The following is a 14324-nucleotide window of genomic DNA, read 5'->3' on the forward strand; positions in this document are numbered from 1 at the left end:
GGAGACTGCCATGCTGGGCTGAGAGACCACCACGCCTGGACAGAAGACTAACATGCTGGGCTGAGAGACCATCATGCAGGGCTGAGAGACCTCTATGCTGGGCTGAGAGACCACCAACCTGGACAGGAGACTGCCACACTGTGCCTGTGCTGAGGCTGGGAATATGAGACCAAAAATTCCAGTGTAGAATCTGATTTAAAAAAAGTTTTCAACAGTGTTACTGCAAGAAACGTCATGGCTATATGGTTAAAGAAATATGAGAAATAGGAAAGTAATGTAATTTTATACTTATCTGGGGTTAGTTTATAAATAATTCCATTAAAAAGGAAATAGTAATATAAAGAATATTGATTGCAGAAACACATTGCAAGGCATGTTAGAAATAATCAAATATGTTTTGGGAACGTTTCCAAACGGGAAAGTTTTGGCGAAGAAAGAGAGCCTCAGGATAGTGAGTTGATGCGAGATACACAAGTCTGGACATTTTAAATGTTTCATTTTTACAACAATTTTGATTATATAGAATATTAATATTTTTTTCAGCTGGAGGGCACAACTTGCATCCAAGTTCTGAGAAAAATTGAGAAAGCGTGTACAAGCAAATTAGAAAATAAGTATAAGTAATGAAGTAGTCATTAAAAAGTGGAGTTCATGAATATTTATAAGGTAACAGTATCAGCTAAAATGCATCCAAACGCATAAGCCAACAAAGGTAAAATTAAGAAGAGTTAACTGAATAGTGGACTGCTCATTAAAAACAGTAGTTGGAGAAAATTATTAAAATATATATATAATTTCACCAAAAACGGCCTAAATTATCCTGAAAGTTCTAATGTTGTTTAATTGACATCTCTAATCGATGCCTATTGTTCAGGAATTGTCATACTCTATGATGATGTTTGGAAAGATATAAAATGGTGTTTGGTAAATTGACTGTGTAAAGTATATTGGGGAAAATTAATATGTTGATGGTGCAAATGATGATGCTGTTCTGACATGAGCGAAATTCAGAGGAATGAAAGAGCAGCACTGTACTGGAGAGTATATTCAGGATGAAGTATTACATGATATTCTTGTAAACTCTGTAGTTACACAGAGTGAGAGAGAATTACTCCACACTGAAAATCAGCTAAAAATACAGAGCCATGACATCAGTCAAGGATGACAGTGCAACCTCTAAGAGTGGAATACAAATGCTGCCAACACCCAAGAGCATCCAGAGATTATAGAGTCCATGAATGGGCAACCACACAGGTTTAAACCCAAGGGAGAAGTAAAGTCCTTCGATTCAGCTGCTGCAGTCCCAATACTATTGTTAGAAACAATGGGGAATATCAGCCATGTTGGATACAGGAGGTGTAATAATAACTGCTTCAATTTGAATCCATTTAGTGTTTCTATTATAAAATGTCCCAATGTTCTTCACAAATATGATTTGAGGACAGGTGATCAATTCCGCAAAGGGGTAGATATTAAAGGGTGCTTTAAAGGAGGTGAGAGAAGTGGAGGGGCTGCGTGATCGAGCGAGGGGATTCCAGAACAAGTCTAGATTGTTGAAGATATTGCTGCCAATGTGGGGGAATTAAAATCAGACACTCAAGTGGCCAGAATCAAAGGAGAGCTGTAATCTCAGTGTATTTTACTGCTACAGGAGATTACATGGAGCAATTTGAAAACTAGGAAGAGAATTTTATAATCAAGATTTTGCTGACTTGTGACCATAGTGTACATGAGTTAATATGGAGTAATGGGCGCACCGTACTTTGTGCAAGTCAAAATATGGACAGCAGAGGTTTGAATGGACACAAATTTGCAAAGGGTGGAAGGCCAAGCGAGGATTGGTATAGTCAAGTTCAGAGGTGATAATGTTGTCCCACTTCCCCCCCCCTTAGTCAGAACAAAATGCTCAGAGACACAGAGTAGTTTTACCTCCTTAAGCTTTATTTTGGGCACTGGAGGGTGAGAGAACGATCGCCCATATCACAGAGACATGAGTTCACGGTCTTCTCTGGAAGAGCAGTTTCTCTATGAACTATATAGTCATTTTGCAGGGGGGTGCATCCAGATAAGGCAACATGCATATTGATTGGGTGATCATTATAATCAACGAGTATCAACAGTAAAGATTAAGCCATCTGCTGTTACACAATGAATGTTCTTAATCTTGTTAACTGGCTTCACATAATGACTACTTTTCCCGTTGTTAGCTGACCTTGCGTACTGAATGCTTCCAATATTGTTAAATGGCTCTACATAATGAATGCTTTTCCACCTTGTTAACCCATTACCCTTGCCTCCAGCACCCCATTGTTAGCTGTAAGTTCTTGTCTGATCTGAGTCATGTTTAGCTGAACTCTTCTTTCACAAAGCTCAGAACTTGACTCTCTTTCTGCCTGCTTATACCCTATACACATTCTCAGCAAAGGCATGGATGATAGGTTCAGCAATGGTTGGGCTGCGGCAGGGACAAAATATAATATAAACAGTCATAGAGATACAGTGGATATGGTGTTGGAAAATCATCTCTGCGTTGAAATATATGTGAAAGTTGAGAATAGTGTATCTCAACCCAGAATTGTGGCCAGGAATAACATGAGTTTATATCCCTTCGGGCTGCGTATTTTCATGCAATGATGATATCATGAACATGTATCTTTAAGGTACACTGGCTGTGAGGCATAACACATGGGAGAGGAAAGGATATATGACTAAGCACTGAAATATATTGTAGGGACATCAGGTAATATCCTCAGTGGTTCCCAATATTTATTTGAGGGTATTTTGTGCTCATCAGCACTGGAACTCAGATAAACAGCATGACAAATTGGGCAGTAGAAAATTTAAAAAAAAGCTTTGTTTTGCTTTTGTTGTAGAGGTCATTTCTGAGGATGGCCTAACTGTTTTTATTTGAGCTGTAGACTAAGGAAAGTGGAAATAAGGTAGAAGCAGTTTTACCCAGATATTAGATTAGATTACCTACAGTGTGGACACAGGCCCTTCGGCCCAACAAATCCACACTGACCCTCCAAAGAGAAACCCACCTGACACTACAGGCAATTTAGCACGACCAATTCACATAACCTGCACATCTTTGGAATGTGGGAGGAAACCCACACAGACATGGGGAGAATGTGCAAACTCCACGCAGGCAGTCACCCGAGGCTGGAATCAAACCTGGGACCCTGGTGCTGTGAAGCAGCAGTGCTAACCACCAAGCCACCGTGCCACCCATAATATGCCAGAAGAAAGTATGTCTCTAATACTAACTACAATTCCACAGATAAAATATTATTAACTTGTGATAGAATTACTCGAGTTTATGGGAAGTGCTTTAAAGCAGTGTTCATATTTTGTTCAATGTGGAATTTATCTGCAAATTGTCTTTTAGTTCAACTGGCAATCAGTTGCTGTACATGACACCTCTAATTATTTCAAGGAATACATCTTTTCTTGTTGGTTGCTATGTGCTAATCAAAGACATAATCCTAGATTTGTTCTCAAAAGTATTCTCCACTTTGGCTATATATCTTGCCCTTTGCTCCATTCAATATCAGATTATTACGGTGCTGAACACGTTTTGCCAGACTGCAATCTTTGTTGTTTGTCCATGAAAGTATATTATGTGGCATTTATCTTCATGTCGCTGCATAGGCTGGAGGATAACTTGAGTCTATGCCAGCAGCACAAAAATGGTCCTGCAGTGAATGAATAGCCAATTTTTTTCAGCATTTGTTCTCCTTAGATTTGGAACGTATTGGCAAGATTTTTAATTCTAACCCAAGGTAAAAAAACAGTGTGATTAGGTAACAGGTTTCGAAAAAGCGTTTGAGCTGTTGTTTTGTGAACCTCATTTGAAAGAAGAATGGATTCAGTGAAAGAAATTGTGCGCTAATTCAGTCTAGTTCACATGTTCTGTTTCATCCCCTCTGTACTGAGTGCTGTTGCCGTGTCCCCTGGTTAATGTTCCAGTGAGAGATGTTGTTTTGCCAATTGAGCATTCTAATGCAAATGTTGGCTTGGAGCACCTACTCCATTCTCTATAATGTACAACACACCTGCTTACAATGTGGACGAAACACTTCCTTTTATCTAATATGTGAAAATGTACCAAGAGTCGAACCAAAGAATCCCTGCAGCATGGAAGCAGGCCATTTGGCGCATCGAGTCCACAGTGACCCTCTGAAGAGTATCCCACCCAGTCCCAATACCCTACCCTATCCCTGTACCCCTGCATTTCCCGTGGCTGGCCCACTTAACCTGCATGTCCTGGTCACTGAGGGCAATTTAGCATGGTCAATTCACCTAACCTGCATATCATTCGGATTATGGGAGGAAACCTGAGGACTTGGAGGAAACCCACACAGACACCGAGACAATCTGCAAACTCCTCTCAGTCATCGTAGGCTGGAATTGTACCGTGTCTCTGGCATTGTGACGCAGCAGTATTAGCAACTGAGCCACTGTGCGACCCAAAATAGGCCTCTAGCACTGTGTCTAGTGAAGGTAAATCTGCGATACCAGGTTTCTGTCCTTCCAAGCAGAGTGCGGGGTTATAAAATCTGCAGTTATGTCCCTTTTGGTCAGTTTTATATTTTTCAAGGACTCCTGTTAAATCTTTCAGCAGCACGGCACAGACATACAGGGCTGAGTGGCCTTCATCCATACTGTGAGAAAGTGAGGACTGCAGATGCTAGAGATCAGTCAAAAAGAGTGGTGCTGGAAAAGCACAGCAGGTCGGGGCAGCATCCGAGGAGCAGGACAGTTGATGTTTCACGCATAAGCTCTTCATCCGGAATATCAACATTCCTGATGAAAAGCTGATGCTCGAAATGTTGACTGTCCTGTTCCTCAAATGCTACCTGACCTGCTGTGCTCTTCCAGCACCACACTCTTCATCCATACTGCAAATAGTTTTACTATAAACCACATTGCTGAGCCCCTGACTATTTTTACAAAGATTGAGTGTTCCCTGGTGCAGAACAGAAAAGCTGAAAAAACACATCAGCTCTCATGCTAACTGGGCCGGTTTCATAACCCGATTTGTTTATATCGATTACAATAATATTCATTACTTACCTTTTTGCAGTTCCCTTGATGACAGCCAGAGATTTTATTGTGTCTGTTCCACGTTTGACATTCTAACCTTCTCGCAAATCAATTGCCTGCCTCTCTACATGAGTGATGAAAATGTACAGGAAACCCTGAATAAAGCCATTATCATCAAACTGATTTTCTTTTTGTCCGCTGCAGCACTGGGTCAGTTTACACTCAGTGCACCAAATTTGCTCCAGTCATGCTGCTGCTTTAAATCTTGGGGTCACATCAGAAGGTGCCTTTTGTGACTGATGCCACAAGAGTTTGCAGTGTTCATGAATTCGGTGGGTCACTTCAGGCATTAACTCTGGCCCCCGATCACTGGGTCCTGCCAGCTATTATGGCTGCCTTCCACCACCTTTGAGAACCAATCTAACTGGCATTCAGAATTTTTTAAAACTCTTCTGTTTGGTGTCCTGGGGTCAATGGCCTGGCTTTGACCCAGATAATGGGAACTAAATGCCTTCTGGTGGAGGATGACATGCCAACTGAGTGGACTGGAGGTCTGTATTTGAATTTGCAATTGGGTGTTTTGCATTTGCATCCAGTAGAGGGATGAAGGTGGCTGGGATTGAGTACAACTCTACTCTCCCTTCACATCCCCAAGCTCACCCCCTGAGAAACCAGAAGTTTTCCCTTCATAGCTAAAAATCCCACAATAGTGCCCATTTCTTGGGTATTCCATTCATTTCCTGCTGGAGTCATATCGGATAGCAATAGGAAAAATAATGAATTTCATACTAAAAATGGTTGCTCCACTATTTGTGCTAACTTTATTCCTCTCCTTTTTCCTCCTCCTTTCTTAATATTTTGAAGAAATAATTTCAACCCACCATAAAAAATAATTTAACTTCTCTGCATCATTTGAAGAACAACTTCTGTAGGTGCAATGGTCTATCTATGAACCCCGGTACTGTTACTCAGAGACATGTCACACAAAGTGGAGGTATAGCAATTCTTTCAAATGAGTGGGCAGAATCGCAGTGTTGGGGTCTTGCCTGCAGATCAGGTGACCTGGGCTGCCCCTTTTTGGAAAGATTCACAGAACCACAAGACAATCAGGCAGTGGTGAAGCCAGCAACCAGCCTTGGAATCAAGACACCAGAGGCAGTTTCTCACCTTTCAAAGCTGGCTGCTGTTTTTGACTGCTCCTAGGGGAGGGCACAACTGCTGCCAGCAGGACAGGCATTGGAATCCCACTTCGACGTAAAGTGGATGTGGGACTTTTACTCCCTGGGAAAAGGGAGTAAAATGGATCTTTTTGCTTTTGATTGAGAGGCACCCATCCCTCTGATAAGAGGTAACGATGTTCCTTGCTTGACAAAGTGACCTTATGATATTAGCCGCTGTGCACCATACAGAGCCACAACACCAATGGAATGAGACCCTGAAGTTGTTATTAATTGGTCACTTCAGGCTACGTCAGCTGAAAGTTGACCATGGGCCTTTGTGCTCAGAACGTAAATCCAGTAGAGGGAGGAAGGTGGCTGGGATTGAGTACAACTCCACTCTCCCTTCACATCCCCACTCTCCCTTCACATCCCCAAGCTCACCCCCGAGAAACCAGAAGATTCCACCCAAAGAACAAATGCACAAACCAATCTGCAAGTAATGAAGAAAGTTATTACATACTCCCCATAATGCATTCACTGGTAAATGGGTCTGGTGCAGACCAACTGATAACACAGCTATCCTAAAATTTATGATGATCCAAATAGTTAGAAATAAAATGTTGGCCATGCATTTTTCTCTGTTCCAGTGCAATCTATCCTCTGCTTTGTAGGTGTAGGTTGTTTGGCTAATTTAGTTCAAACCTTTGAAAAACATAGGGAAACACTAGGACAATAAGGTACTGCTATAAAACTGACCAACTCAGGTGGGGCAGGTGGGAAAGGATGCAAAGGGGAGCTTTGATTTGCATTTAATGTCATTTGATAAAATATGATATTAAGTGGCAAAATTATTCAGTTCTCCAGGGCTGTCGTTCATCACCTTAACAAATACAGGCATCTAAAAATCAAATGTTTGTTTGAAAAATTTGGGAACAGCAGCAACAAAGGCAAAGCAAAGTTATTGTAGTCCTACCAGAACATAGGAGAAAGTGAGGTCTGCAGATGCTGGAGATCAAAGTTGAAACTTTATTGCTGGAACAGCACAGCAGGTCAGGCAGCATCCAGGGAACAGGAGATTCGACGTTTCGGGCACAGGCCATTCCTGAAGAAGGGCCTGTGCCCGAAACGTCGAATCTCCTGTTCCCTGGATGCTGCCTGACCTGTGCTGTTCCAGCAATAAAGTTTCTACCAGAACATAGGGCTGCTGTCTCATTAAAGAGACAGAGAGACAGCTGGTGGCGGTTTTATCCTGAGGGCTACCACGCCTCAGGCAAGGGCAGTGACTGAGAAGGCAACACCTTCATGGTAACCTTAGTCAGTGCGGGAATTGATCCTCCCCTGTTGGCATCACTCTGCATCACCCAGCCCACTGAGCTAACTGACCCCCCCCCCCCCCCCCCCCCAAAACAACAGCACAGCACAGAGAAAGAAGAAATAGTTGACAGAGATGCAATTGAAGAGAGATGGTGCTGAGTACGTATTATTATTGACATAATAGTACCACCTACTAAGCTTGCTGTGGAGGTGCTACTGCACGTTGAATGGGTGATAATTTAATTCTGTAAAATATCAAAGGCATTAGAAACAGATTTTTTTTTATCCATTGAACTATTCAATCCGATATTTTACATCTGGCATTTCAGCATTCTAGAGTACCATTATCATTCTAATGTAACAAGTGTGATCATTTGCAACAAAAGAGTGAAGTTTCCTGGGGTACTTATATCAATCGATTTAAGTCCAATTCAGTTAAGGACAATTCCATTTAATGTAATTGATAACACCTCAATCTTTATAAATTAGGAAGGAGTAACAATTGTCACATGGAGGTAAACATATTCTGTACCGGTGCCAATAATACCCAGCGTTAGCTCAGCCTGCAATGTGGATTTGATGCCTGCGGTTAAGTCTGACCAGTTAAGCCTGATCTATCTTGCTGCCATGGAGTTTTTCCCAACCAAGGGAAAAGGCGAACTTCATCGCAATGATAAAGGCATCATTTTTAATATGATTATGTTAATCTGCTGGTGCCAGTAGTTTGAAGTTAAGGGATTTTTGTTTAGTGTGATTTGTTGAGCTATTCAATTCCTTACTCTTTGCCAGATGGAGCATCATGGGGCTTGAGCTTTCTAAAATTGGAGAGAGAGATAATGTATTTGGGTTGGAAAAGAAAATAAAACTGACTCATTGGGATGGTTTTGATTCAAAGTATTCCTTCTAGTGATTGCATTGATCATTTTATCTTACACTTCCAGGAGGTTATGAGGAATTTGAATGTATTCCTATCACTTCAAAGTTCTTTACTTTTCTTCATTTTGTTACAGTTATTCAGAATATATCATAGAGAAAGGAGGTCATTCATCTTAACTAGTTTATGCAGTTGTTTATACTGCATTCAGGTTCTCTCCCATTCTACCTACCTTTTGCAGCATATCTTTCCCTTTTCTCTCAGATTCGTTTTGAACATATCTAAGCTATTTGCAATGATTCGAAGTGCATATTTTAACTACTCCATGATTTTTTTTCTGATTTCCCTATTGGAATTGTTATGAGCTAGTTAAAATTGTCCACTAATTCCAAATTAAATGCCTACATTTTAATAGGGGTTCATGATTTAAAAATATCAACATAAAGCTGTCTTGAAAGGTTATGTTTATGAAACATTATGTAATTTAATTGGTGAAACTTTTAGACATGGTCAATTCGCTGAATCCTGGTTTTCAACCTTGGTGTAGATATAATGGCTTAATTCTTTAATCACCATGCAATTTCAGATTTTGTAACTTAACTGAGAGCATTGCTGGTGTTTTCCAGGTCAGAACACCCTTTGGTTGTAAACGTGTGGGAGTTGTCATATTGAACAGTTTGTCCCAAAAGAAAAGGATAATACTGTGGATGCTGGAAATCTGAAACAAACACAGAGAATACTGGAGAAACTCAGCAGGTCTGGCAGCATCTGTGGAGAGAGAAACAGTAGACCTTTTGAATCCTTCTGAAGAAGATTCATATCAGACTCAACACTTGCCCTGTTTTTCTGTCTGCAGATATTGCCAGACCTGTCTCACCAATAACAATCAAACAGGTTAATCAAGATATTGTTTCTGGGAATAAATTCTTATTTTGTGATACTTCTCATCCTCATTCAGTGCCAAAGAACAGGCTTCATTCCATTTTTTTCTTTCTTCATCTATATTTTTAATTACTCTCCTTATTTTAGATAGCTCCTATAAGCCATTTCAAGCTACTTATGGTTTCAGGTTAAAAATCTCACAACACCAGGTTATAGTCCAACAGGTTTAATTGGAAGCACACTAGCTTTCGGAGCGATGCTCCTTCATCAGGTGATTGTAGAGAGCTCGATCGTAACACAGAATTTATAGCAAAAATTTGCAGTGTGATGTAACTGTAATTATACATTGAAACATTGATTGTCTGTTAGGCCTTTCATCTGTTAGAATACAGTGATAGTTTCACTTCTTTCATGTGTAAGTCACAAAACCCATTTTTTTAAGTTGCATTCTCGGGTTAGCTGTTAACAATGGTGATAGCTAGACAATATGTTGAAGGTGTTAGCCCCCTATGTTCTCTGTCTATGACCTGATGTTTAGATTGATTCTAATCTAAAAAGTGAGATAACACAGTTTTACATAAATTCATGCAGTTTTTGAGCTCAGAGTTCTACATGAATGTATGCAGTTTTTGAGCAAAGTGCAATGTAACTCTGCAAGTACAAATTCACCACACAAAATATATGTGTGCATGTGGGTCTTTGTCTGTCTGTGTGTGTGTATCTGTCTGGGGTGGGGGTTGTGAGTGTGAGAAAGTGTGTGTGTGTGTAGTGAGTGCAGAGTGTCTTAAGTCTGTGAGGGGGTGCATGTGTGAGTGTGGGAGTGTGTGTGTGTCTATAAGGGTGTGTGTGGGTGTCTGTGTGCGCACCTGTGTGTACCTGTGTCCGTGTGTATGTGAGAGTGTGTGTGTGTAGGAATATCTGTGTGTGTGTGTAGTGCAATGGTGAACACCTGTAATGTGACATGAGCCCAAGGTCCCGGTTGAGGCCCTCCCTATGGGTACCGAACTTTGCTATCAGCCTCTGCTCGGCCACTTTCCTCTGCTGCCTGTCCCGAAGTCCACCTTGGAGGATGGTCACCCGAAAGTCCGAGGCTGAACGTCCTGGACCCCATGGTTTCAGGGGCTTTATTGTTAACCTACTATTTGGGTAAGGCTCAGTTTGTGTGGCCAAAGTAATGAACAAAATAAACTCTCCAATAATGTTTGCTACAGAAATGATCAGATGCCTATGCTGACCCTTTGACAGGGGTAGAGTATCGTGACAGCAGACCATATCTTAAGGTCAGCAATTAAAGAGAACATGATGACATAGTGGTAATATGGCGACTCACAAACTGGAGATCTATGGATTCAACACCCACCATGGCAGCCAATAAAATTTAATTCCAATTCATAAATCTAAAATATAAAGCTAATCTCAGCATTTTCTGCTATGACACCATCATTGATTGCAATTACCTTCAGGGAAGAAAATCTTTTTTACCTTTTCAGGTCTGTGTAACTCCAGGCCCATGGCAGTGCTGATGACTGAAATGTTCTCTGAAATGACTAAGCAAACCACTCAGTTTAAGGGCAGTTGGAGATCGACAACTCTTATGTGGTACTGGGTCAGACCCCAAATTACAGTGGATATTTTTAACTTGTAACCCCAAGTTGTAAATGTGTTCTTTAAAAGGACTGATACAGCCAAACATGGCTGTGGTAAGCTAAGTCAGACCTACAACTTCAAAGGGAAATTTCAACAATAGCCCTTGAAAGGGACAAAGAAGCAAGTCAAATCAGACTGGATAATGATCTCGTGTGACTACAAAGATAAGTAAGGGTTGATAACTCCCTATTCAATAGTGTTCCACCCGCTGCGGATGGTGTCCCAAACTGTAGACACATTTTGTATTTTTCCCTTTGAGAAATATACATGGACAAGTGTTAAAAAGCTAATTCCAACTCTACTGGAGTATTCTAGTGAGACTTAATGCTTTTGTGGGCATCAGCCTGAGTTACACATGGTGTGAAAGCCACAGTCAGAGAACTAGCCAGTAGTCACCCCTCTCACTCTGAGTATGAGAAAGTGACCAGACAAAAGGAAGCAAAACAACAAAATGCCTCTTTCTCACCCAGACCCTGCAATTTCATCACAGTCAAAAGGGATTAGTTCAACAGAATTTCAACCAGTCTGTAAAACTAATGATCATGGAAATGACCGTCCAACCATCAATCAGTCATCTCCACTGCAAAGGGTTCAATTTTTAACTCTTTACTTTACGTAAATAATCCAGAGACTGATGCACATTAAAAAAAATATTTTTGTATTTACCTCTGTATCTACCATTTAGAGTATATCTGTGAACAAATGACTACCGTCCTGTCATCCAGAATAAATGTTGTTTTCCCTTTACATTGATAAAGCTTGCAAATTGGTGATCCTGATCAGTGCAAGACAAATGCATCAACAATATTTTGTTTTCAGCATTACTATTGGGATATTTGTAAATATTGTTGAAATTGATGAAGGAAGGAAAGTGCTTTACTTTTAGCAAAATGTTGTGGTTGTAGTTTTAAATATACGTTTAATACTGCACTTGTGAGCAGAACATCCTTAATCCAAACATATTCATTCAACAAGGTTCCTATGGTAGACTGGGTAACAAGGTTAGTTCACACAGAATCGAGGGAGAACTAGCTATTTGGATACAGAACTGGCTTGAAGGTAGACAAGGTGAGAGGGGAAAGATAGAAAAGGGACCTAAAGGGCAATGTTTTCACATGCAGGGTGGTGTGTGTATGAAATGAGCTGCCAGAGGAAGCTGGTACAATGACAATATGTAAAGGGCATCTGGATAAGTAGATGAAGGGTTTGGAGGGATTTGGGCCAAATGCTGGCAAGTGGGAATGGATGAGGTTGGGATATCTGGTCGGCATGGATGAGTTGGAGCAAAGGGTCCAAAGGTTTCCATGCTGTTTATCACTATGACTACGTGATTCTATATTCATTCACAAATGTTGATACCAAGGTATGATTCTTGGTTTGTGCACTCAAGAGTTATAAATGCAGAATATTAAATATAATTGCTTATGACATTAATCTTTATGTCCATTGGAATTTTAAAACACTTGAGATCCATTACATCCATCAAGGAGAAAAGAACTGTCATCCCAATGCTCTAGTCCAGTATGTTACATAGTCCTTGAATTTTAAAAAACACTTTTATGGTTTCAATTTATACCTATAATGATGTATTAAATCCGGAACTGGAGTATTAATCAAAGTTTGCAAATATTGTCTCTCCACATAACGGCATTGTACAGAGCAATTTGCTGGTGTAATTGGAAGCCTCAAAAGATAAAGACCTGAAAAATATCCTCCCTGTGTAAAAATTGAGCTGTCGAGGCATTTGCAGAGCTGATTGTTGATGCAACATCTGTGGGTTAGATCAATAATTCTCAGAAGGTCGATTGAGGGTTATAGAGGTATTTGAACTGCTACTTGACATCTTTCAGCATAGGAAGATAAAGAACTAGACTTTGATGCATGGTGGGTTGATAAAGATCTTCTGTAATTTGCATTTATATTTCACCTTTAATGTTCTCAGGAACATCACAGCCAGCGAATGATGTTCGAAATGCAGTCATCGTTGTTCTGAAGTTAAAATTGTATTCCTCTCCATCACTGATGTTCCTATTCTTTTGCTTTTTTTAAAGACCTGTCCAAAGATCTGAATACCGTAAGTGGAAAAGGAAAGAACAATGGCAAGACAGATATTGTATGGACAATGGCTACAACTGCTGATCCAGAAGATGAATTTCATTTTGTTAGTACAACACCGAATATCAACATCAATAACCATCATCCACTGCTTGAAGAAATCATTCACGAAACATTACTGAAGAAAGATTTCCTTGGTCAGGAACCAGTTTTTACCAATAAGATAGGAATGAGAATTGGCGCTACTTCTCCTGCTACTCAGTCGCAAAAACCTCAGGATCCTTTGGTTCATCAGATAGTCACCAATGACACTCCATTTTTTTCTGACATAACCACTACTACAATGGCCTCAACCTCTCCGATGACAACACTGGGCTCTGTTGCATCTTTGGCCACAGATGCTGCACCCTCGGCTGACAATACCGGTGTAACACAAGGAGGGAAAACCCCTCCAATGATGCGAATGGCTGCCACCACAGACTCTCTCACAACATCTGCTGTGAGCTCAGCTACATCGGAGATTCCTGAATCTGTGTTCCCAAATAGTAATACTGCGTTTGTTCAAACTGAGCCTAGCCGCGTCTCAACTGCAGCAGGAGTGCCTCAGAGCAAATCTGGTGTGGTTCAACATTTCAGCGACCAAGGAGTGGCAACTGCGATGACAAGTAACCTTCCAGGGGACATTGCCACAACGGTTGGAGCAGGCACACATCAAATGCGAGGACAGAATGCTGAGCAACATCGCAATCCTACTGCAGACCCAACCATCTCCTCAGTTGCTAGTGAGACTGATGAGGAAACTACAACTACAACCATCATTACCACAACGATAATTACAACTGTGCAGACACCAGGTACAAAATTAAAATTATTTTTAGGAATAATGAGTGCGGATAGTGCATTTAGGGTGCTTCACTTTCTCTATCCCCTCACCTCATTTTTAATCTGCCTGCTCAGTGCAGCAGCTAAGATTGATGGCAGGTTAGCCTTTCTGGCGATGGTTTGACTCTAAACACCAGGACCCCTGCAACCCATCACGGGAAATTTCTTGAAACATGAATACTGGTGCAAGGTGAAAATACAAGTCAAATCAGAAACAAAAATAGAAATTACTGGGAAAGCTCAGCAAGTCTGGCAGCATCTGTGGAGAGAGATCAGATTGAACATTTCAGTTCTGAGGAAAGGTCACTCGACCCAAAACATTAACTCTGATTTTTCTCCACAAATGCCGCCTGACCTGCTGAGCTTTTCCAGCAAATATCTATTTTTGTTTCTGGTTTACAGCATCTGCAGTTCTCTCGCTTTTTTACTGTAAAACGACTGTCTGCGTAAATGTAGGTTGCGCG

At 40.8% G+C, this 14324-nt stretch overlaps 1 protein-coding gene across 3 annotated transcripts in view; it reads left to right on the forward strand.

The window, feature by feature from the left end:
* Positions 1–14324, forward strand: part of sez6b (seizure related 6 homolog b) — a 973463-nt gene that overhangs the window by 471624 nt on the left and 487515 nt on the right. For all 3 annotated transcript variants that reach the window (XM_043718461.2, XM_043718459.2, XM_043718460.2), the window contains exon 2: positions 12975–13832. In XM_043718461.2, the coding sequence (XP_043574396.2) occupies positions 12975–13832 (858 nt within the window). The remainder of the gene's footprint in view (positions 1–12974; positions 13833–14324) is intronic.

The sequence above is a fragment of the Chiloscyllium plagiosum genome, unplaced genomic scaffold (assembly GCF_037043375.1).
Source record: "Chiloscyllium plagiosum isolate Xiang-an unplaced genomic scaffold, Cpla_swu_hap1 HiC_scaffold_31, whole genome shotgun sequence".
NCBI classification, from domain to species: domain Eukaryota; kingdom Metazoa; phylum Chordata; class Chondrichthyes; order Orectolobiformes; family Hemiscylliidae; genus Chiloscyllium; species Chiloscyllium plagiosum.